Source organism: Macaca nemestrina, chromosome 18, assembly GCF_043159975.1.
Source record: "Macaca nemestrina isolate mMacNem1 chromosome 18, mMacNem.hap1, whole genome shotgun sequence".
Classification (NCBI taxonomy): domain Eukaryota; kingdom Metazoa; phylum Chordata; class Mammalia; order Primates; family Cercopithecidae; genus Macaca; species Macaca nemestrina.
The window spans coordinates 72,594,260-72,619,193 of record NC_092142.1 but is presented as its reverse complement, the minus strand read 5'-3'; the positions used below and the strand labels follow the sequence as shown (position 1 = coordinate 72,619,193).

Below are 24,934 nucleotides of genomic sequence, written 5' to 3'. Positions count from 1 at the left end.
AAACACTCTCTCTACTAAAAATACAAAAATTAGTTGGGTGTGGTGGTGCGAATCTGTAATCCTAGCAACTCAGGAGGCTGAGGCAGGAGAATTGCTTGAGCAGAGGCTGTAGTGAGCTGAGATCGCACTACTTCACTCCAGTCTGGGCGACAGAGTGAGACTCTGTCTCAAAAACAAAAACAAAAACAAAAAACCATAAACCAAAAAAGAGCTCATGACATAGACAAAGAAGTCTGAACTTCATTTTGCAGAGGATGGGGGCCTCGGTTTCCTCATATGCACAATTGAGATTGGACCTTGCCAGGCTGTTGTGAAGGTTATAAGAGATACTTGATGTGCAAAGCACGAAAAGCAGGCACACAAGAAAGGCTGGCTCACCACTTCCATTCCAAGATTTCAGGTCCCACAGCTGAGCTGTTCCCCGGCCCGGGCTTAGTGACTGAGCACGGACAGCAGTGCCCACACCAAGGGCTTCCGACCCCGATTTCTCCCCTGCAGAGAATGTGCTTAGCCCACCTCAGTACTACTGCCTCCCACCCCACTGTAGAGCACAGCCAGCAAAGCCGCATATTTTACATTTTCAATTCTCTTATTTTAGAAAGTTTAACACCAAATGGCAAATGAATGCAAATTACACTTCAATTGCACAATTAAAGCCGGAAATGTTGTCTACAGGTTCCTTCAGTAATCCCAGCCACTCCTCCTGTGCTTACATATCATAGGATTTGTCTCTGGTCCCCAGAGGCTGGCAAAAAGCCCACAGCCCTGCCTGGGACGACACCGTGTGCGCTTGTGCACACAGACACACAGCACCCCTCCAGTCCCTTAAATAACGCAGGACCCCGAAACAGCATCCCCATCTTCCTTCAGCCTCCTAGAGGTGAGAAGGGGCCACCCAGATGGAGGGCAAGGAATGGCTTGAGGTGGAGCCTGGGGTGTAGGGAGTCGGCTGATACCCGGCTTCTGTGTCCCTCCAGTCTGGCTGCTGCTTCGCTCCCAGTTGCTAGCAAACCTGACTCAGCCCAGGGTGTGACCTTGAGGCTCTGGAGCACCAATCTTGATGCAGACCTTGGCCAGGACTCTTGTCTCTGCCTGCGGTGGAAGAGAGGCCCTGGTGAAAGGAAGGCCCTGGGAGGCAACCTCAACAGGGGGTCTGGGACCCAGCAACAGAGAACGTGGGGAGCTGCTCTTCCAGCTGCACCTGGCTTTGAGCCTCTGTGCTGGGCCAGAGTTTTGGTGCTCCAGCCACCTGGAGACCCTACAATCCTTGGTGTACAGGTAGAAAGCTCCGGGAGGAGAAGGCGATCTCAGTGGCCTGGCTTACTGTGTGCCCCTCTCAAGCCTGGAGGAAAGGCCCCAGAGCTAAAGACACGCTGCTAGGCCACTCCTGCTTCAGCCTCCAGGAAAACAGACCTAGTTCTCCTTCCAGTGAGCAGGCTGGCTGGGCCTGTAGTCCTGGCTCTGACGATGAGAAAAGGCTCAAAGAAAGCGGGAGGAAGCCACACCAATTAGTATGCGCTACACAGCTTTTTTGCAAAATGAATATAAAACACTTGTGCTTTCTTTTTGTGTGAGAGAAAGAAGGGAGGAAAGAGAGGGAGGGAGGGAGGTTACAAGAAAGCAATATTCTGCAGGAGCAGGAGCGCCTGCCGTTACCATGGTGACAGGCGGGGGTGGGGAAGGCCCATCAGCAGGCCCCTGGTTTCGGAGTGGAGTGAGCTGGCCATCGGTGGAGTGAAAGGGTCAGGGTTGGTGGCACCTGGGTGTGGGCAGCATCTCACAAAGCAGCTGTGGGCGGGGGCTCAGGCTGAGGGGAGACGGCTTCTTGCCTTCCACGGCGGTGACTTTATACCAGCAAAGGGCATATTTCAATGTGGCAGGAGGGTGAGTATCTGGGTGGGGCCACCACAGGCTGTTGCCCCACTGCATTCTAGCAGGTGAAGCCTAGTCTCTCTGGGATGGTGGCTGCTCCCCTTCTTCTCTGGTTGGTCCGTCTGGGCACTCATTGTCCCACCACCTGGTCCCAGAGCAGCCCTGAGAGACCTCGGCATGGAAGGTTCCCAGCTCTCACTCTCCCCAGGGTGCTGCAGCGGCTCCTTTTACCATCCTGGGAACAGCTGGGAACTGGACACCAGCTTTGCAAAGTCAAGTGTCGAGGCTGGGAGGCCCGTTCTCACCTCCTACCAAGATTCCTGAACATAAAGTCCCAGGGCAAGGCACTCAGTCTGAAATGAATAAATACTTGCTGACCTCCAGCACTGGACAGGAAATGGAAGATGGATGGCTCGGAGCAGCTCCTGCCAAAGAGCATGGAAGGAGAGGCCGCCTACTTCACTCTACCCACTGATCCTTAAGAAACTTGGTCAAAGGTTCACACAGGCCACTGGTCGGCTGATGAGGCCCTAGGAGTCAAATGACTCAGCGTTCTAGCTCCTGAAGAGGGAAACCTTCTTGTGTTGACAGGAAATCCCCAAGCTGGGCCCTCTCCAGGCCTGGCCAGGAAGACGCTGCAAGAATGTTTCCGATGGACACACTTGGTACTGGTGGGGAGAGGTGAATTCAGGCTAAAGGCCTTGGAAGCTGAGGTCTGGCCAGTGCAGGCCACTGCCAAGGGTTATCTGATGCTCCTGCCTGGAGCTGTCAGGTCGCAGGGGCCTTGCCTGAGATCTGGGTCAGGTCCAGCTGCTACTTCTTGTGAAGGGGAGCTGATGTGAAGTACACAGGCCTTGAGGTCAGGCACTCCTGGAAAACCCTGGGGTCCTCTGCTTCACTCCAAGCAGGAGCCTGGCTCCATCGTTCGTGAGGGGTGCAGCCTGGCTGGCCAAGCCTCCTCAGTCCCTGACCACATAAGGAATGGCTCTTGCTGCCCTGGTTTAGGGGCATCGGCCAGAGAGCTCACCCTAGGAAGCCGGGCTGCTGTATCCAGGAAGGGTCCCCTGGGGGAGCCACGGGAAGGACAGTAGGGCTCCCACTGCTGAGAGCATGGAAGAAGGCACTGGCACAAGCTGGCACCGGGGCCAGAGGCCTCCACCCTGGACACAGAGTAAACATGAGCTGCAGAAGGCAGCAATCAGGCCCTGGCCCCGGCGTGGGAAAGGGGCGGCATTCTGAGACACGCCCTAGTCTGCACGGGGTCACAGCAGCCCTGCCTTCTGCCACGAGGAAGGAAAGTGTTGCCTAAAAGAACGCTTAGATTTGGTGGTGGGAAAGCAGCACTACTTAGGCCTAGACCTATTTTATTTCCCATTGAGAAAACTATCCTGATAGAAAATGTTTTGTCTTGGTAAAGCAAAAGCAACCTAAAAAAAAAAAATCATAAATCTCAGTTTGTGTTGCGTGACTTTGAACACAAGCCCTTGGGGATGAGGGCAGCGTTCTGTTTAAACATTCTGCCACCTTCCCTTCACTGCCCAGCACTGTGCCACATATGCCAGAGGCCAGTGCCTAACGCTGACTGTTAGGTTCCACTGATTAATAGTGACAGCACAGTGTGGGTCTGGCAGCTGAGAATACTCTAGTGGCCATCCGTCTTAGGGTAAAGGAGAAAAGAAAGGCCAGCCTCGGGTAAGATACCTTTGAAACCAGATCCCTGACCTCCATCTTCTCTCCCACCCATTCCAAGGTCTCCTCTCCTTCCAGCTGATTCCAGCCATTGCTCACTTGCATGATCCTGGGCCCTGACCCAGAGGCTGCATTCTCAGGGTTATAAATTTTCCCCATGAGCTAGGCAGGGAACGGGGTGGTGCCTGCTGCACTGAGGGCAGCACGAGAGTGGTGCCCACTCATACCCGCTATGGCTCTGTTACCAAGAGATGAACCCAGGGGCCAACGCAGCCAGGAGAAGGCTCCTGCCTCCCTCCAGGGACCCGCTTCTTTCTGGTTTACTTGCAAGCTACACACAGCCCCCAAGCTAAGGATGCAGGCTCTGCCCCATAGGCCTCGCTTCCAATCTGCTGTGGGAGGGCCCAAAGCAGCAGGGCAGGCCCCAGATGTGGGGCACGTCCAAGGAGATGAGCTCCTCATCCAGTCAACCTCCTATTTGTTCACATTGTCGGAGGATGTTTCTGAGCACCTACTGTGGGCTGAACAGACTGTCCTCACAGAGCTCCCAGCCAACGGGCCATGATGGAGAGGGATTAGGGCTAGGAGAGGGTCTGAGTGGATGGGGGGACATAAAGACACAGAGGGAACCTGGCCCAGCCTTGATGTGCAGGAGGAGGGTGTGTATGTGTGTGTATGTGCACACTGTGTGTGTGTGTGTGTGTGAGAGAGAGAGAGAGACAGATAGATAAACGAGGCTTCACGGAGCATATAAGTGAGATCTGGCCCAAGTTACTTAACTTCTCCAGTTTCCTCTTGGGGGAAATGGGGAAAACAAACCTTCACAGGGTTGTCTGATCATGAAGATGAACTAAGATCACTCACAGGGGGCCAAGCACAGGGTGTGGAACAGAGCAAGCCGGTGTGAAAAGGGTTGATCTCATTAGCAGTGGGGGGACGGTCCCAGTCCTCTACATCTCTGGGCTCACCTGGGCTCACCCAAGCTCCCACCCAGTCTGTGGTCCTTGTGACTTGCCAACAGGGAGGTGCCTGGGAAATCCAGCTGATTCAGCCTTGGAAGAAATTTTGGCCTCTGAGGATGCAGGAACGCTAAGTGGGCTGAAAACTGGGGGCCCTGGCTTGGCTGCCTCGCCTAGGGCTGCATAGAGAGGGCACCAGGGCTGAGAGCTGGGGGCATATGGCCTGCAGTCTCCAAGCAAGATCTCATGCTGGTCTGTATCTGTGCTCCCAACCAGAGACGTGCACCAAACCCACCAGGGAGCATGTGAAAAATACCAGCCCCTGGGCACCCAGGCTCTGCTTGAGGGATAACTGAGGAAGGCCGGAGTGAGGTCCAAGCAGCTGGAATTTAAAAGCTCCAGGGAATTCTGGTGACAGTCCTGGTTTACATGGTTCTGCTGTGTGTTTGAGCTGGGGCTGGACAGTGTACTCAGCCCTGCAGGCAAGTCGCCCTGCCGCTTGGCTCTAGGAGGTGTGAGCGAGAGCACCCATTCCTGCCTCAGGGAAAGGCTGGCTGGGCTGGCTCCCCTTTGTGGGGTTCCTCCTACCCCAGAGGCCCTGCTGCTGGGAGAGCAGCCTCCCTTTCCACCACACTTCTCAGCCCAACCTCTGCCTTCACCAGGAGCTAGGCAGCACCCTCCTGGTCCCCAATCCACTCATACCAGTTACTGTGCCCAGCTCTGAGTCCTCACTGGTCCATCTGTCCAGGGCAAGGAATGTGGAGAGGTAAATACTCAAACCCTCCTAGCACACAGCCCGTCTTCCCTGGAAGGAGGCGGCGAGGCTGGCTGCACCTACTGTGGGTCCTCCTGTACTCTGGGGTGTCTGCTGTGGGCACTGAAACCACAAGGTGGGAAAATCTGGAAGAATGAGGGGTGGGCAGAGGCCCTCTCGGTGGGTATAGACCTGGGACTGTTACCTTGCTGTTCCCCTCTCTTCCCTAGCAACAACTTGCTGCCAAGCCTCATTTTAGAAGACCACAGTACTCCCTGAACTCCCAACGGTGGCTGCCAGTACCTCTGCTGGGCCTGGGGCCCAGGTGTCCCTGAGGAAGAAGGCCCAGGACCGTGACTACAGTCTAGCTGTTTTGCTGGCTGCTAGTGGCTCTTCTCCCTGGCCCATGACTCCCTCTTGCTTGCTCTCAGAAGCCCCCAAAAGAAGCTGCAGGGACAACCGTGGGGAAAGGTGACAGAGGGCAGTGTTCCCCGCCCTCGGCAGGGCCCGGGGAGGGTGCCTCAGGAAGAGGGTCCCTGGGCCATCAGTGCCCACCCAGCTCCTCTTTCCCAGCAGGCTGGGCTCTTGCAAGAGTAGTCAAGTTCTTTGGGCACCGACACGGTACCCCTCCGTTCTCTGGGCTGAGGTTGTATCTTACTGCGTGATCTGATTTTAAAGATATCTGTGGAACTGAGGTGGGGGTAGAGCGGTGTTTTTGTTTGTTTTGGAGAGTGGATGGAATGAAAACTGGAGGGAAGTGAACACTGAGGCAAGAATCTAAGGAGGAAAAACAAGTCCTGTTCTTAGGGAAGACTGTCCGCTTCTAAGCAGGCAGCATTAGTATTCCAGGCAGCGGAGTCAGGACCACACAGATTCAGGGCTGGAAGGGATCTCAAACCATCCAGTCCAACCCCAGCACTCTGGGAAGAAAACTGAGGTGAGGCAGTGTCGTGTGACCTGCCTGGTCCCGTGAAGAGCTGGGCAGCGTGGGGGCAGAGGCCGGCCCACCTGATCCACACCCAGGCGGCTTCCACACCACCCTGCAGCAGGCCTGGCCACTGGCCTCAGCTCTTCTGGGAGAAAATCAGCCACATGGAAGATGGAGAGGGCTTCTGGACTGAGCCCTGGAGGGGAGCTGGGGGCCACCGGGTCAGTGAGCAGCCAGGGACAGCCCATGGGGCCTGGGAAGGTACAGGAGAATGAGGTCAGAGTTAAATGCACAGAGGGAGAAGGTGCATCTAGAACTGAAGGCCAGCCAAGGACAAAACCCCATTGGGTCAGTGGAGGGCCTGGGCCTGGATAAGGCAGTGCCTCTACCCTGGGCTGGGTCCCTGCTCTGCAGTGAGGTGACACCTTGTGTGGGGTTTTAGATGCTCCGGAATCAGACAGACTTGACTGTCAGTTCTGGCTGCTGACTGTGTACCCTTGGGCAAGTGATCCTCCTCACACCTCGGGATAACTGAGATCACTCCTGGACCGCCATGTGGATTAATTAAGACACAGATGCAACGCGCTCAGAGCGGGGCACAAACCCCCCAGACTTCAGCTGGTGCCCTCTCTTCCTCCCAGTTTCCTTCTACTGACACGAGGGGTTGACACATGACCCACCATTGTTCCTCAAGAAAGCCACAGTGGGGGTGCTGGAGGGGCCGTCATTGGCTCTCTAAGCTGCCCTCAAATGAAGGGGCCTCTTCAGTGGAAGCCCCATTTTGGGGTAGACACTGAGGACGGCAGTAGCAGGCCCTCCCTCTGGGGGACGGGAGAGAGCAAACCCAGCCACCTGGGAACCTAGGGGCACTCTGCTTCCTCCCACCATTCCTCACAGCACTGCTCTGGGGTTTGGGCCTTCCCCGAGGTGGGACCCCAGGCCAAAGTCCCTGTCAGCAAGAATTAAATCCCTTTAAAGCAGGCAGATGAGCTCTGGGACCCAGCTGGCCGACCCACCAGACCACAGTGACAAGGACTGCTTGGGAAGGATAAGGTAAGGGAGTACGTCTGTGGACCCGGTGGCATGAGGCTGGAGAAGGAAAGGGGCATGCTGGAGTGACACACAGGGCTGCTTCTGCCCTGAGGCAAGAAGCCAGGCAGCTTCACCCCAGCTCTGCCCTGCTCTGGGCTGGGCTGAGGCTGCAGGCAGGTGTGGCAGCTGCAGTGGCACTGCCAGCCCAAGCTGGGCCACTCCTCTGGGCTCCTAGGCGAGCCCCGATCTATTTCTCTTTCTGGCGACTCGGCCTGGCCCCAGTGAGCGCTCTCCTTTCAGATGTGAGAACCTCCTGAGTTTTTCCAATCCATTTCTCCTGGGACCTGCACCATGGAAACAAACGAACTCTCCCCTTCCTCCCCTAACAAAGCAAATCACACCTTAAAATACAGTCTAGGCATGGCGGGGGGTGCTTCCTAGCGCCTACCCCGCTGGTGAGGGGCTGAGAGGCCCGAGACCAAGGAGGGCTGGATAGGGCATCTGCCACCAGAGTGAGGAGCCCCTCAAGGTGCCCCAGTCCTCTCCCCTCAGAACTCAGCAGAGGCTGGGACATCGCTGTCCCCATGGTGTGTACCTTAAGAAACTTACAACAAAAGCCCCTTTCAGATGCCCTTACATCACTCCCTAGACCTTACCCTACCATCCTTTCCTCCTGAGTCACGGCCGTGCCACAGTGGGTGTGACGGGTGGCCCATGTTCTTCATGCAGTGAGTGGGTTCCCAAACTAGAAACGCTACCACTGCCATGAATACTGTCCTCAGAATCCTACTTTCCAAATTTTCCAGAAAGGTGGTTCTCGTTTCTTTTCTCTGCATCTACACCAGTCACAAAAGCCACAGACTCCCATCAGCAAGTTTTCTGTTACTCTAAAGCTACGGGAGGGGAAGAGAAGAGTTCCTCCTGGGTTAAGACTCTTCTCCAAAGTGTTAAGGACACCTGGCTCTGAGACGCTGGGAAGACTCTGGGGAGACTGTCTCTGCAGGCCCAACTGCAAAGAAAACAGTTCATGCTGGTGACTGAACCCTGCAGGGCATGCCTTCTGGATCTCAAAGGTTTTGCTTTTGTGGCTGTGGAGGCTCCGATGCAGGTCCTCTGCTGACGACGCCATTTCTCCTCCTCTCCCTGGACCCAGGGCGGCCAGCTGGAGCCCTTCCGCTGGCGAGTCAGGGAAGCGGCACTGTGAACTTGCTGACAATGGGGCTCTGATGAGTGCGGCTCATGCTGAATGCAGCCTCGCTCCTGCTCTGGGCAGCCTCGGCCCAGGAGTGCTGGGGAGGCTGGAGAAGGGAGGACGGGAGGGGACAGAAATGTACAGGAGGCCAGTCCTGTGGCCCACTGTGTCCTCGTCTGCCTTTCTATGACCTCAAAATAGAACTCAAGTCCCTCAAACACCTCTGAGGTCCTCTGCCCTCTAGAGACGGGCAGGAAAACAGAGAGCAGCCTCTGTCCCGACTTTTGCTGCTGAAGTGGAGGCAGGGAGGACCTGCAGCGGACGTGGAGCCCACTGCCCTGATCTCAATGTGCATCTCCAGGCCCTTTAGAGAAATGACCTCCTGCGTCGGAGGAGCTATTGCTTATCGCAGGTTTATGTGTGCTGGGTCCCGAGCTGAACATTTAACATTCATGATCTCATTTCATCCTTATAACAAACCTGGGAGCAAACTTCCATTATTATTTTCTGTTTATAAATAAGGAACCTAAAGCTGAGAGGCTAGGTTACCAACCATCAAGTGGCAGAGCCCGGGGTGGACTCCTAGACTTCCTGAACCCAAAGCCCGTGCTCTTAACCTCCAGGCCTCAGTGTCACCTGGGCAGGGAAGGAAGAACCAGAGAGGGAAGTCGTTCAGAATCACATCGAAATTACAAAACACTGAGAGTATTCATCACAAGTGAATAAAACCTCCAAAAAAAGACTCTCAAGCGTTATTGAAGGACATTGAGATGGCTCACAGGACTGAGAAAGAGCCTGGCTCCTGGGTGGGGAAGTTCACCACAGCCAGACGCCAAGCTCCCCCAAACATACTTGAAACGACAGACAGGTCGTTACAATGCGCCGGGATCTGGGTGGAGGGGGTTACACTTTCTCTTTAAACACACCTATGAGGCAGGTGTAGACATCATTAGCCCCTTTTCACAGGCCCAGGGAGGGTAAACTCCTTGGCCAGCGTCCCTGGCAAGGAAGGTTTAGAGCTAGGATTCAAGCCGGGGTCATGGCCGCCTGTCTGGGACGTTCACATTCACTCAGAGGTGAATAGACATCCTTCCAGGTTTTTCTGGAGACTGTGATCACCCTGAGAGTTCTAAATGCAGGCAGGGAGGCAGCTGGGCCTAGGAGTTGTGGACTACCTGAGGTGCCACCATCGGGACCACGGAGAGGACCCCCTTCCCGTGGACACTCACAGGTGGGGGTATGGCCATCTGACAGGCAGAACTCACTCAGGAAGTATGGCGGCTGCCAGGCAGCCAACCACTGGCATCTTCTGGGCAGGGGAAGCAGCAGGCCCACCTCCCAAAGAGGGACCCGGCAGGCTGCAGTGAGCATGTACCCTGCATTCTACACTGTGGAAATCAGGGTCACATTTTCACTTAAAAAACAACTGGATCTCTAGCTATGGGAGGATTTCTACTCCAGTGCCAGGAATATTAATTAGACACCTGCAAATTCTTTTTGACAAAAGGGATTTTCAGATAACGTCTGCAAGGAGCAGGCGGTGCTGAGGAAACAGCCACTTATCTTGTATAATGGGAAGGCAGAAACAACTGAGGATGCCAGAGGGCGGAGACTAATGAGGTGTCACTCAGTGGAACTGAAGAACAATGGCAGACAAGACACCCCAGCGAGGCCATGCGCCTGTGGGACTGAGAGAGATGGTGGTGGCGGCAGAGCTGGGTCTCAGGCTCCGCCGGGCCAGCTCTTGCATCACGAACACCTGAGCACACTGTCCCCTGAGAGCAGTGGCTCTCAGCGAGAGGCAGGAGCATGCAGGTTTATCACAACCGTCCTGGGAGAGCAAGACATTTGCAACACAGATGACAAAGTGAATGTCCCAAATATACAAAGAGTTGCTACAGATCAATAAGAAAAGTGGACGAAGGATCTGGGGGCTGAAGGGGGAGCTTTTTCAAAGTACACTTACCGGCTGGGCATGGTGGCTCATGCCTGTAATCCCAGCACTTTGGGAAGCCGAGGCAGGCAGATCACTTGAGGTCATGAGTTTGAGACCAGCCTGGCCAACATGGTGAAAGCCTGTCTCTACTAAAAATGCAAAAAGTTAGCCAGGTGTGGTGGCACATGCCTGTAATCCCAGCTACTTGGGAGTCTGAGGCAGGAGGACTGCTTGAACCCAGGAGGTGGAGGTTGCAGTGAGCCGACATCACACCACTGCACTGCAGCCTGGGTGACAGAGTGAGATTCCATCTCAAAAAACAAAAACAAAAACAAAAACCATAAAAACAACAAAAAACATGTACACCTCTCCACACTCAAGAACTTCTGGAACAAGAGAAGAAGACCACAAAACCTTCCCCTGGTGAAATCATGAGGAAATGAGGAAGAAGATACAACCACACCCAAGCTTGCCTCCTGCTGCTGACAAGGGCTGGGAGCATGCTGGGCGAGACTTGGGCTTGATGAGGAAGCTGTTAAGGTCCCAGGCTTTGGTGTCAAACAGATCTGGCCCTGGGTTTCAGCTCCATCACCTCCTAACTGGGTGCAGCGCAGGTCACGTGACCCCCTCAGGCCTTAGTTTTTTTGAACTGCAGAACGGAAGTAAGAGGACGCCCTCCAGAGAACCGCCGTGAGGGTTCTACAGACACAGGTAAAGGGTCTAGCATGGTTCCTCCCATGGTAATGACTTCCTACAATTAAGAATCTTCCACGACAATCTGGGCTGCGGGGCTGCCTAGCTGGATGTGAGAGCCTTCGCAGGGAGCATTGAGGTTAACGTCCATGAGTGAGGACTTCAGTAGGAGGGGACCTGCCTGTCTGGCTGTGTTCCTGCTTGACCAAACAGGCTTTCATAGTCTTGAATCCCAGGGAGCTCCAATTCGAGATCAGGGCTGTTTGGAAATGTTTGAAAAATCCCTAGAGGGTACTTTCTAGATATCCTAGAAAGGAAGTTTCAGGAGAAGATGGGCTTTGTCTTGTTCATGGCTGTATTCCCATTGCCAAGTACACAGCACACCCTCAGGCTCACCAAAGATTAAACAGGGGACACTTAGGAATGTGATTCTGGAAAGGAACCAGGATGGGGTAGAATCAGGACTCACCACTGATGATTAAGGTCCCCAAATCCCTCCTCTAGAGAGAAGGGGAAGCAGGGGCTCTTCAGCGCTGTTATGGTACCCCTCAACTGTCCCCCAGAGCGGCTTCCACGCCCTCCCCAGTGCAGGCCCACAAGACGTGCCCCAAAGCCCTGACAACATTTGGCACTTCAGCAAATCGAGTTTCCACAGCCGCAGCCTGAAGAGCGCTGTTTAATGGACTGCATCTCCGCCCGCTCCCTTTAAATGCACACGCACACAAAAACCAATTTCAAGCACAGAAAGCTGGATGGGATTAAACAACTCAATTTAAAGGACTGAAAACTCAGCTGCTTCCAGTGAAGTCCTGGGGAAGGAACCAATCAGCAAAGTCCTGCTCTTCCTTTTTGTATTGAAATGAGGGCTGTGACTGTGCAGTGAGTCACTCCCAACTCGCAGGCAGAACGGGGCCACGTCCACCTGGGCCTCGCACTGCAGGGGGTGGCGCAGGAAGAGAGGGGGTGTGTGTGTGTGTGTGCATGGGGGCAGGGGGGGTAGGCAAGAGAGGCCAAGGGCATACTCACAGACCATCTGTTTTGGATATTTCTGGTAATACAGAAAACCTCAGAGGACCTAGAGGCTGATACCTGCCTGTCCATTTCTCTCTTCAGCCCAGGTTCAGGAAAGCAAATTCAGGCTGCAAGACAGCTGCCCGGGCCCCCCACAAGCCTGGCACCAGCCTAGGGAAGACCGAGGAGCCTCACTCCATGGAGAATGGTGAGCAATAGCCCCCTTCCCAGTCCCCCCACCTAGCCTTGTCCGCTCTGCAGCGTGGGCCGGTCTGTTGATTCATGAGCTGGCTGCCTCATGGAGATACAGCTCTGCCCACAGCTCACAGTGCCTTGGAGCTTAGAAGAGGAAAGTGGGCTGATGCTCAGCTTGGACCGTCAGCATCTGAGATGCCACCTGTAGGGCTGGTATGGATGGAGGGATGGGATGCTGCCGTGCAATGGGCACGCACGACTGCAAATCCTGCCGCTTGGCTGGGAGGCAGGGGAACCCCGTAAAGGAACACCACACAATGGGCATGGCTGAGAATGGTGTGCGGAAAGGTGTGTGTGGCTGGGGCAGACTCTCGCCCAGATGACAGGAAGACCCAGGTGCCCCCTCCACCTCCCAGGCCAGCCTCTGTACTACTCTAGCTTTCTCAGAGGGCTCACTCCTGCTGCCTGGGATCTGGGTCAGCCTTTCCCTCTGTGCCAGCAGCTCTTGGTGGCCCCAAAAAGGCAAAGCTTAAGGGTCCAATTTCAAACTAGAGGTCATAATGGAGTCCAGCTGAAATGAGTAACACAACCAACACTGAGTGTGCAGCAGGAGCCTGGCCCAGTGCTAAGCATTTTACATGGATCATTTTCCTCTCACATCCCCCTCTGGTTACTGCCCTCACTGAACAGAGGAAAACTGACATACTGAGATGCGGAGATACTAAGTGTCTTGCCTTTGGGCAGCCTGACCCCAAGCCAAGCTCCCTGCCTGCCCTCTGCTGCCTCCCTCACTGACGCCCTGCCCATGTGCTCCAGAAGGGTCTACAGATGAGTCCTCAGTCCTAAAGTGAGTTTTTTTTTTTTTTTTTTTTTTGACAGGGTCTCACTCTGTCGCCAGGCGGGAGTGCGGTGGCACGATCTTGGCTCACTGCAACCTCTGCCTCCTGAGTTCAAGCAATTCTTCCACCTCAACCTCCTGAGCACCTAGGAGTACAGGTGTGCACCACCATGCCTGGTTAATTTTTGTATTTTGAGTAGAGACAGGGTTTCACCATGTTGGCCAGGCTGATCTCGAACTCCTGGCCTCAAGTGATCCACCCGCCTTGGCCTCCCAGAGTGCTGGGATTACAGGTGTGAGCCACTGCGCCTGGCCCCAAAGTGTGTATTAAACACAGCTTTACCTCTAGGAAGGATGCACTGCACCAAAATAAGCATATCTCAGCTCTAAGAGCCCATCAGTCACTAACAAGGGGAGGCAGGGCAGCCGATGGTCCATAAGGACGGGTGGCGTTGGTGACCTACCTCATCCGATTCATCCGATAGCGTCTGCAGTAGAATGGGAAAGAGGCTGTCCGTGTGCCGGAACATCTGGAGAGCAGAGAAGCAGGGGTGCCTGTGAGCGCTCCCTTCACCCCAGGTCTGTGCTCGGTGCTGTGTCCCGCTGGTCTGCATGGACCCGCTGGTCTGCACAGACCACTTCCCTCCCCGACACAACGAGGGCTCCTTGCAGCACCTGTCACTTCTCTGCCAGCCAGGGTTTCCTTAGAAGTGCAATGACCAAAATGCTACTAACCATGGGCAGGCCCTGGAAAACCAAGGCGGACCCGGAAGAGGCCCCTGGCTTGGAGGGACCCGGGGCTCACCTTCCGAGGAGTTTTGATGTAGAGGTGGTAGAGCCACTTGAGAACTGCAATCCTGGTCATCATCCCAATGGCCGTGTCACTGAGGTGGCAGTTCAGGACCTGCACGATCCCGTCGAGGTGAAGGGTCACTGGGGCTCTTTCAGTGCTGTGGGTAAGACCGGGAGGGAGAGCAGAGGTGACGCCCACCATAGCCCTCTCCCACGGAGTCATGGCACCACCCTGGGCCTGCATATCCTGAACCACACACTGCTAACCACTGTCTGGGGGGTTCGGGGGTCAGGGATGACCCGATCCCACACATCCTTGCTGGTCTCCCACCAGCCCAGCTCGGCCCACCCTGGGCGTTTGAAGGGGGCATCTCTCTCTCCCTTTCCAAAGGAGTTTGGAGGTTGCTGCTGGGTTGGAACCATGATAACCATGTTTAGGGGATGAGGACCGGTCTGCTAGGCTCCCACTCACTTTTCCTTTTCTTTCTCCAGCACCAGCCTGGCTTGTACAGGAGGAGAAACCCTCTCCGAGTCACTGAGCTGACCTGACCAGGCTCAGGGCATTAAGTTCAGACCCTTTCTTGAAAAAAACAAAACCACCAGGTCCAGACTATATGAGGGAAGGTCCCGATAATAACTGTTGACCTCCACCAGGCCCTTCACCGGCCACCTGAAGGATGTTTCTCAAGTGAGGTCAGGGATCAAGGCTTGTCATTGTGCCTTGTCACTGTACCCTGCCCCAAGGCGTCTAAGAGAGACGCCTTGAGAGTTGAGACCAAAATGTGCTCCTTTGCATTGCGGAAGGGGTGAAAGAGCCTCTGCCTATGAGAAACTGATACTGTTCAGGATGTACTTGTGTTCTGGTGGGCACAGGAAGCCCCCTGGCTTCTGTGGACTGAAGCCCTGCAGGTCCCCAAAGTCCTGCTAAGCAGCCTGCGGGACGGTGGGTGCTGCTGGGAGGCTATGAGTTGGTTTTCTGCCCAAAGCACTGCTCCCTGGCACAGGCTGGGTTTTCAAGGTGGGGGCAGCATGGGTAGAAAAACCTCAGGATGTCGGGGAGGGGCTCCCTTCCTACCAAGGCACTGCACTGTACTTCCCAAACGGTGCCGACAGGTGCAGGCCAGGGGATGCATTTCCTGAGGATCTGGGCCAGCAGATCAGTCCCGTGCTGGTATAAAATGGTCTCTTCTGTGGCATTTCTAGGCTGCTCAATTATTCATTTGCATCAGGAACTGATGGCTGTGCTTTCCTCACTTGCCTGCAGCCTCTCTGAAGCTCATTTGATGTGAATCCCTAAAGGGCACGATTCTGCGCTCTGTAATTGCTAAGAGGAATTGCTATTTAATATGGTTTGATGATCCCCATGGTGCACGTTTCAGGGGCAAGAGTGGGCACATCTATCCTCTGGTGGCTGGAAGTTCCTGGCGTCTTCTGAGGATACCGAAACATTTAAATCTTTGCTAGCCTAAGACAGACGGGGACAGTACTGCGCAGGAAGAGGAGTCTAGGGTGGTAAACACTGGCTCTGTCAATCTCTTAGTTTCTCTCAAGACCACTGTCCCGGAGAAATACAACGCCAGTCACAGATATAATTTTACATCTTCCAGTTTGCAATTAAAAAGGAGAAAGAAACAGGTGAAGTGAATTTCAATGCTATGTTTTAACTGACCCAGTGTATCTAAAATATTAGCATCTTAACATGTAATCAATATAACGGTCAATATAAATATTCCCAACAAAACATATTCTCTTTTGTGTCCTAAGCCTTTGGGACCTGGTGTGCATTTCACGGTTATGGTGCACCTCGCTTCAGAGTAGCCACCAGGCACTCAGTAGCCATGTGGCTGCCGCAGAGGCCCACATAGCAGTCCACGCCAGGACTTTCTGAGTGTTTTCTTGTCATCTCTGGCAGTTTCCTAGCTACTCCCTTAGCTGATGGCCAGCATTTACTGTTTTATCTCCCAGTCCCTCTTTTTCCTGTCCTGGCTGGCCTCCCGCAGGGCTCCTTCCCTTGCGTTCTGTTCCATATACTTCTTGGGCCGGCAGAATCCCCGGGCTAGAGAAGCTCCTCTGGTCTCGTGTCCTGGTGGTGGAAGAGATGCCTCCCTATAGCCTAAGGCCGTATGCAAAGCAGGTGAACAGAAGCTACCCCCACCCCCAACCCGGTCTTTCCTGACCCTGAGAGCCCCAAAGTCTGTAGTGAGCCCCTTTTCAGCAGGAGCCACAGGGACCTGTAGGCTGCCAGGGTCCAGGGTGTCACAAGGACCCCAGCCTGGCCCATCACTGCGACAAGCTTAGCTGAAACAGCACCCCCTGGGAGGACGGCCTTGTTTTTCCTTGTTTCCCTGGGAGACCTGGGACTGCCCTGGAGCTGCTGGTGAGGAGGGCGGTGCCATGACTAGGTCCCCTGCTCCACCGGCACGGGACAGGATTAGTGGTGTGTCTGAGCCTCTGGGGGAATAATAGCTGTGATAACAATGGCAGCCATGACGGTTGTGAAAGAACGCTCTGCTGGGTGCTTTCCTACACAGCCTCATGTCTCTCCTTAAAAAGCCTTATGACCTAAGGCACACCACTTCCACTTCAGAGAAGAGGGAACTGAAGCACAAAGACGTGAAGTCACCTGCCCAAGGCTACACGGCCAGGGAGTGGTGGGGCCGCACTTTGGATCTGATCAGTCTGACTCCAGAATAATCTCATCTGCCACATGGCACAGCCTCCTGACCAGGGCAGCAGGCTCCGAGAGAGTCCCTGGTGGCATCGCCTCCACTGTCTCCTGGGAGGAGCAGCAGAACAGCAGCTCCTGTGTGGACCAGCCCCTCTGAGCCCAGGGGATACCTGGCAGCTCCAGGTGTCCGTGGAACATCAGTACACACTTTTCAGCTTATTTTCGAGTCAGAAGGGTAGACAGTGGCTCACACCTGAAATACCAGCACTTTGGGAGGCTGAGGCAGGAGGATGATTTGAGGTCATGAGTTTGAGACCAGCCTGGGCAACACAGCAAGACCCTGTCTCTATGAAAAATTTAAAAAATTATCTGGGTGTGGTGGCACACTCCTATGGTCCCAGCCACTCGGGAGGCTGAGGTGGGAGGATTACAAGATCCCAGCTGCTGCCAGCTCCCAGCTGTCAGCTCACCTATGTGAGCTATGACTGTGTCACTGTACTCCAGCCTGGATGACAGAGCAAGACCCTGTACCAAAAAGAAAAAAAAAAGAAAAAGAAGGTGAGACAGAGGAAAGCCTGGTGCTCCCCACCTGCGCAGGGCACACTCAGAATCCAAAACAGCCAAGACGCCAGGCCGGATGGCCCCTCCGCAAGTCGAGCTCCACGGCTCACAGTGGCCCGGAGATGCTGCTGGCCAGCCCATGGGGCCTGTCCTGCAAGTGGTGCTGTGTCAGGGCCAAAGAATGGCAGCATGTCACGGAACTGGTATGTGAACTGGCAGCATTTCGTGTATTAGCATTCTCTGACTTTCTCCACAGCAAACACCTGAACACAGTGAATCTGAAGGTATGGGGCATCTTCAGGCTGCTGCTGAGGCAGTCCCGCCGCACCCAACCAGAACCTCATCACTGAAAGGGACCTCACGGTTCAGGTAACACAATCCTTCAAGGCACAGATGAGCAAGCCCAGGTCCAGAGGCAGTACGGGACCCATCTGAGACCATGAGGCCATGTACCAAGCACTCATTCCCTGGGCTGGAGACACTATCCCTGGGCTTTTCCTCCCTTGCCTGGCTGGAGGTGGAGATCACGGGAAGCAGGTAGACCCTAGAGGACCAGGCAGACTGATCTGAGTGCCTGGGAAAGGGAGGGTCAAGATCCCAGCTGCCATCAGCTCCCAGCTGCTCTGCTGGGCCGGGTTGGCTGCTGCTGCTGAGCTCTGCGCGTGCTCAGCAGGGCAACTGGGGCTCCGGGACCCTGTACTCTTCCTAGAGGGGGACACTGCATGATGTGCTCAGTTCCCCAGCTGATGGGCCGGAGCCTGAGAGGTAGCACCCTGCTGTCCTTGCTTACCTTACCCATCAAGAACAGAGGGAGCTCACTCAGTTTAAAAGACATTTCTGCGTCAGTTCCAAAAAGTCTAGACGAGTCACTCACGGGGGCTTCTGAGTTATTTCAAGGTGTCTGCAAAATTCCATTTTCATGGAGCATTTTCTCATAAAACATCTTATAATGAATGTCTTACACATACACGCACTACAATTTCCAAATGCATGGCGCTGCTGTGGCTATTAAAATATAGATTTACTGAATAAAGCTTCTGATACTACCAATAAATAATAAGAAGTTCCAGTTGTTCTCTCTGGGAGACAGCACTTCATTTCTGTAACGTCTAACTTTTTACGGTGTTCGGGTTACATCTCTAATCAAATCAGAAGAAAGGTAAATCTAAAAATAGAAGAAAGGTAAATCTAAAAATAGAATTGCTTCTGAAATTGAACTTGCTCTTTAAAATACAGATAATTATGATTTTTTTTTTCAATCAGCAGAGGCTAAAAGCTGGGAAATACTGATTTCTAGAACTTTCTGCCTGCTTATTTACACGGCAGCTAGCTACACCGGGAGAACTGGTGTCACTGAAGACATCATGACCCTTGGCAACAGCCTGAGCATCATAGTGGAGGTTGTTCATACAACACTTGTTTGAGAACTACTAAATCAAATGAGTTAGGGAGGCCGAATGCAAAACTTCTGGAACTCTCCAACTGCAACTAATAAAGTTGAATGCATGGGCTCTGGAGTCAGACAGATCTAGCTTGAATTCCAACTTGGCTACTAATTAGTTGAGTGACTTTGGGCAAGAAGTTAACCTCTCTGGGTCTGTTTCCTCATTTGTAAGATGGGGATAATAACAAGGTTCCTGTAATAACAATTGTAGCTAAAATGTGTAAAGTGCTTTCTGCGGCCCAGGCACCATGCTATGTTCTTGACACACTTAAAAAGCTTTTAAAAATTATGATTATTGAGACAGGGTCTCGCTCTGTCACCCAGGCAGGAGTGGGGTCTTGCTCTGTCACCCAGGCAGGAGTGCAGTAGTGCAATCACGGCTCACTGAAGCCTCGAGCTCCGGGGCTCAAATGATCCTTCCAGCTCAGCCTCCTGAGTAGCTGGAACTACAGGAATGTGCCACCACACCCAGCTCATTTTTGTATGTTTTGTAGAAACGGGCTTTCACCATGTTGCCCTGGGCTGGTCTCTAACTCCTGGGTTCAAGCAACCAGCCTGCCTTCGCCTCCCAAAGTGCTGGGATTACAGGCGTGAGCCACCATGCCTGGCTGTTCTTTACATACTTTAACTCGTTGAAGTCCCATATCCCTTTGGGGTCAGTGCTATCATTACACTGAGTTTAAAGATGAGGAAACTGAGGTGGGGGAAATCATGCTACTTGCCCAAGGCCACAGCCAGGCATGCTGGAGTTAGGGCGTGAATCCGGACAGTTGGCTCCACCAGGCAGAGCAGTCAGGAGAGAGAACACACCCAGTGGAGACATTTCTCTCTTAACCCTTTCCTGAGCTGGCAAGCATCCTTCCTCCATCCTGCTTCCTTCACTTTCCACCTCTCCCTGGGGAGTCCAATTTTCCACCTCCCATGTATTTCCCATGCTCTGGAGGGTGGAGGAACCCAGACTACAGCCATGTCGTCACCCGCTGCTTTTCCAGGTGACATTCTTCCGTGGCTAAGCCTGGGGCCACCAGGGGCTTCTCCAGTATCACAGGGAGAGGGGAGATGAGGGAGGGGGAAGAGGAAGGCTTCTGCTCTCAGGTTTAGCCAGTTAATTCTCCCTGTGTTTTGGTCCAAATAAGAAATCTTTTATTAAAATTCTGGGATGCAAGGATTGCTTCCATGGTGATCCTTGAACCCATGAAAGTGAATTCTGAATTTCATGTGGATGTGCATATTTTTGGTGTGTGTGTGACAGAGTCTGGCTGGGTGGGTCTGGCTATCTGGCGACCCTGCACCATCCCACCTGTGTCCAAGCTCAGTCTCACTGTTAACACCAGCTGTGGGAAGAAGGTGGTGCGCTGGGGCCCGGGCATCTTGGCTCTGGTTTTACAACTCTGAAGGCACCCACCTCTTGAGCACAGCTGGTGATGCTGACTGTGCAGCTGCCACGTGGGGACCTCTGCCACCAGGAGTCAGGAAGCACTAGATCATTTGTTCTTGTTTGGTTTTTTAGGTAGGATGGTTTGGAGTTTAGGTAGGATTTGGCATCGGCTTCTGAATGAGAGGTATAAACCAAAACCCTGGTTCCAGTCTAGCGGTCCCCGGCCTTGGCACAAGAACTGAGGGCTCCTGTAGGCTCATCCCAGCCAACGGTAGCGCAGTCTCCCCAGCGAGGCAGTGGACAGTGGTGCCCCTCTGCAGCCCATGGCTTAAGCCTACCTCTGCCTTCTCCTAGACTTCCCCTGACCTCCCCCTTAATCCTCATAGGCCAGATTACAGAGACAAGTCTACAACAGGCTTTTGGCTGCCAGAGGGAGGCTTTTAAATCCCAGATCGGATCCTGCCATTCCCACTTGTGATACTGTCTCCACAGCCTCCAGCGCAAAAGCTAAGCCCTCTGCAGGATACACCAGTCCCTGTGTGTCCGTCCAGACCACTCCCCGAGTTCCATGGCCCAGTACCTGAGTCTGCCTCCCTCCTCCTGGGATGCTCAGTCACCTGGAACAGAGCTCTTGACCACCCCACCCACACCTGCTCTTCCTTCCAGCCCTGGTGTGCAAATGACATCAGGATAGCCGGGGTCTGGCTCACACGAAATTTCTAGAAGGCAGTCTTTCCCTCACCTCTCTCCTGCCTACCCCATCCCACCCCGCAGTGAATTCTGCAGTTCCACCTTCAACACGGAGCCCAAACCCACCCAACTTTCTCCACATGCTGCTCCTCCCCAGCCTGAGCCCCCATCCCCTCTGATGGGGACAATGGTGACAGCTCCCTAGCAGGTCTGCATCCACCAGGCCCCTCCTAGATCCACTGTCCACAGAGCAGCCCCCTGTGCTTCCCTCCCTTCTCGTCCCTACCATGAAACTACTGACCCCACGGGACTCAGACAAAGCTAAAGGATCCGATATGAAGGTTTAGCACTGCACTGGGGCCCTGGAAGCCTGGCTGCGTTGACTGGCATTAGCTGTTATTCCCAGCCAGTCTTCTCAGTGCCTGGGCTCAGGCACCATGGCCCTCCCTTTCCAGTAACTTCACCCCTCACATCAGTCGCTCCCCTTTCCAGTAACTTCCTGGCTGCTTCTCTGCCTCACCACTAGAGTAAATGAATGAAGGTCAGGGACACACTCAGGGGCCAGCTCTTATCTTGGAGCCTGCAGGGGTGAGCACAGGCAGGTGCACTGGAACGTGTGACTACATGAACATGAGAGAATGGTGACATTCACTGATCTGCTCCATCCATGCAGGGGCTCGTAGGGGCACATTTCATCATCGGCTGCACCTGCGTGCTTGGAAAACATGCTCAGGGTGTCGAGGGATGAGGTAAGTTCACAAATGGTATCGACGAGGGAAGAACCCTAGCTAGGGGTCTGTGGGGAGAAGCTCTTGGGGGAGAGTGCACCTTTTCTCTTCATGAGTGACTGGCTCTCCCAGGGCCCAGGTTCACTGTCAAGTTCAGGGGGAAGAAACCCCTGTATAAGATCCACCATCCACTCTAGCCCCAGAGATGCCAATGTCACCCAAAGAAAAAGTGACATGGGGCAAGTCCAGGGGACTCAGACCAGGGTGGAACTGTGAGAGTGCCTTCCCCGGGGAGTCCCCTCACCTTGCAGGGAGTATGGAGGGAGCTGCAAGGAAGAGAGTTATTTTGCTGCCTGGCCTGCACTGCCCCCATGTGGAAGACTGCGCCATTACAGCTGACCTGGGCGCACAGGGACAACAGCTCCTGGGGCCTGTGATTTATCCTTAATCTTGGATGTGATTAATGACCACCCATGCTCCAGGATGTCCTTGAACAGACTTCCCCTTGTCGGTCTTGTTGGCCCCATATCATCCTGGACAAACAGACGGTGCTAAGTCAAGGCAACTGTAAGTGTCTCACTGCAGTCACCGGTATTAGCTGTACTTTTATTATTACAACTTGCGTTTCTTGCGTTTATTGACCTCCAATAGCTTACTTTTTTTTAATATTTAAAAATAAGTAAGAACAATCCATTTTCTTTCATTCTTTCATTCTTTTTTTTTTTTTTTCCAGACATGGTCTCACTCTGTTATCCAGGATAGAGTACAGTGGTGTGATCTCAGCTCACTTCAACCTCTGCCCTGCTCTGGCTCAAGTGATCCTCCCACCTCAGCCTCCCCAACTAGCTCGGACCACAGGCACATGCCACCACGCCCAGCTAATTTTTTGTATTTTCAGTAAAAACAGGGTCTCGCCATGTTGCCCAGACTGGTCTTGAACTCCCAAGCTCAAGCGATCTGCCTACCTCGGCCTCCCGAAGTGCTGGGATTAGAGGCGTAAGCCATCAGGCCTGGCCCCCAATGGCTTCTAATCCACCTTATCTATCCATCCAGCCTGGGTGGGGTGGGCTTGCTCAATGTCCTTCAGATTCCCTCATCAATTAACTCTTTTGTGTACGAGGGTGTCCCAAAAGCAGCAGCCGCGAGTAGGGTTTGCTTTGGGTCATTGCTGTAGTCTCCTGCATCCAGGAAAGATCTAGGTCACTTGCTTTCCACAAACCCTCTGGCTGAAACAAGCCACTTACCTGGCTGCAGTGAAGACACTGATGCTGCTACTGAAGCTGGAGTCACAGGAACCATCTGGACCTCCTGGGAGAGGAAGAGGAACAAGGGATCATGAAAGGCTGTTGGGTCTTTTGAATAAACAAGACCCCTGTGACAAGCACACACAGAACTCTCCAGAGCCCCATACCTTGATTCAGGCTCTTCAAAAGGACCATGGCTCTGGAGCCCTGAGAACCCAATGCCCAGTCATTCTCGATAGTCCCCAAGCTTGTAAGTTTGTAGTCACAGTGATCTCACAAGGAGGGGACACCAGTGCTGAACACATCTGGCAAATCTCAGAAATGACAGATACCCAGTGTCCTTAGCTATCAGGAAAATGCAAATCAAAACCACAAGATACTACTGTACACCCATCAGGAGGGCTAAAAGATAATAGCAAGTGTTGATGAGGATGTGGAGAAACTGGAACCCTCATACATCGCTGGTGGGAATGTAAAATGGTGCAAGCTGCTTTGGAGAACAGTCTGGCCATTCCTCCAAAGGCTAAACATAGAGTCACCACATGACTCAGCAGCTCACTCCTAGGTATATACCAAAGGGAAATGAAAACTTATGGCCACATGAAACCTTGTACATCAATCATGTTCACATCTGCATTATCTACAATAGCCAAAAAGCGGAAGCAACCCAAATGTCTATCAACAGACGAATGGATAAATGTGTGGTATAGCCATACAATGGACTATTATTTGGCAATAAAAAGGGATGAAGTACTGATGCATGCCATAACATGAATGAACTTTAAAAACATTGTGTTAAGTGAAAGAAGCCAACCATAAAAGACTACATATTGCATGATTCCCTTTCTTGAAAGTGTTTAGAACAGGCAAACCTATGGATATAGAGAGTGGACTGGAGGCTGCCTAGGATTGGAGGAGATGGAGGAATAGGGTACAATGGCTAAGGGATTCTTTCAAGGACACGGAAAACATTCTAAAATTGATTGTGGTGATGGTTACATAACCCTGTGAATCTATAAAAGTCACTGAATTGTATACTTGATGTTGGGTGAATTGTGTGGTATATGAATTCTCTCTCAATAAAGGGCTTAAAAAATGACTATGGGGAAAGGACTGTGACTGTACTGTGTCTGTGCCTGAGTCTTCCTCCAAGTAGCCAACTCAATACCTGTCATTAGTATTTAACTTACCATCATATAACCCAGGGTAGAAAAGCATCTATACCTGGCATTGACTACTTATATTTCTAAGTTAAGGAATAACTTTTAAATGCCAACCTTTTTCTTTTGGCATCTAATCAAGTTTCCTAAAGAGCCAAGATGTTCTAGATCTGGAAAGCTGCTGGTAGGATCCTGTTCCGCCTTCAGCCCCCATCTAGGCACTGGCCACAGCTCTCACTGCACTGAGGAGGGAAGAGGGGGCTGGTAGTCCTGCAGTTCCAGACTCCTGACACTATTTTGTAGTTGTGAAGTAATTTTAGATGTACAAAAAAGTTGCAAAAAGAGTAAAGAATTCTTTTTATACCTTTCAGCTAGCTGCCCCTAATGCTAACACTGTACATACTCATAGTTCAATTATCTTTTTTTTTTTTCTTTGAGATAGAGTCTCGGCTCTGTTGCCCAGGTGGAGTGTAGTGGCACGACATTGGCTCGCTGTAATCTTTGCCTCCTGCGCTCAAGAGATTGAGCCTACCTTAGCTTCCAGGGTAGCTGGGACTGTAGGCATGCAGCATCAAGCCCGGATAATTTTTTTTTGTATTTTCAGTAGAGATGGGGTTTTGCCATGTTACCCAGGCTGGTTTCAAACTCCTGGGCTCAAGTGATCCACCCACCTCAGCCTCCCAAAGTGCTGGGATTACAGGCGTGAGCCACTGCGCCCGGCCCCATAGTTCAATGATCAAAACCAGAAGATTAACATCAATACAATACCATTAACTAAACGATTACCCTAATTTGAACATCACGAGTTTTTCCATTCCTGGCCTTTTGTTCCAGGATCTCACACTGCATTTAGCTAAACTGTCTTCCTTGTCTCCTCCAATCTGTGACAGTCCCTCAATCTGTGTGTCTTTCATAAACTTGACACTTTTGAAGCACTGGTCACTCTGCAAAATGTCTCTCCGTTTGGGTTGGTCTCACGTTTTCTCATGAGTAGGGAGTTGCGCATCTTTGGAGGGATGTCACGGAAGTTCCGTGCCTCAGTGCACCCTATCGGGGGCACGTGTTGTCTGTTAGCCTCGTTACTGGTGACGTTAACCTCATCGCCTGACGCAGCCTGCTGCGTTTCTCCCCTGTAAGGTTACTGTTTTTCTGTTTGTAATTAATAAACAT

The 24,934-nt window shown here is 52.9% G+C and overlaps 1 protein-coding gene and 1 long non-coding RNA gene across 4 annotated transcripts in view; one reads left to right on the top strand and one right to left on the bottom strand.

Annotated features, from left to right (window-relative positions):
* Window positions 1-24,934, bottom strand: part of LOC105491296 (VAC14 component of PIKFYVE complex) — a 115,322-nt gene that overhangs the window by 62,263 nt on the left and 28,125 nt on the right. For both annotated transcript variants that reach the window (XM_071084901.1, XM_071084902.1), the window contains exons 10-12: window positions 22,605-22,668; window positions 13,905-14,049; window positions 13,564-13,629 (exon numbers count right to left, since the gene is read on the bottom strand). In XM_071084901.1, coding sequence (XP_070941002.1) covers window positions 13,564-13,629; window positions 13,905-14,049; window positions 22,605-22,668 — 275 coding nt within the window. The remainder of the gene's footprint in view (window positions 1-13,563; window positions 13,630-13,904; window positions 14,050-22,604; window positions 22,669-24,934) is intronic.
* Window positions 7,002-23,686, top strand: LOC105491295 (uncharacterized). Of its 2 annotated transcripts, none has more exons than XR_011616572.1 (4): window positions 7,002-7,255; window positions 12,169-12,274; window positions 21,306-21,381; window positions 22,094-23,686. It is a non-coding gene; the product is annotated as an uncharacterized lncRNA (long non-coding RNA). The 2 variants fall into 2 exon arrangements; XR_011616571.1 differs by lacking the exon at window positions 7,002-7,255 and adding an exon at window positions 11,543-11,934.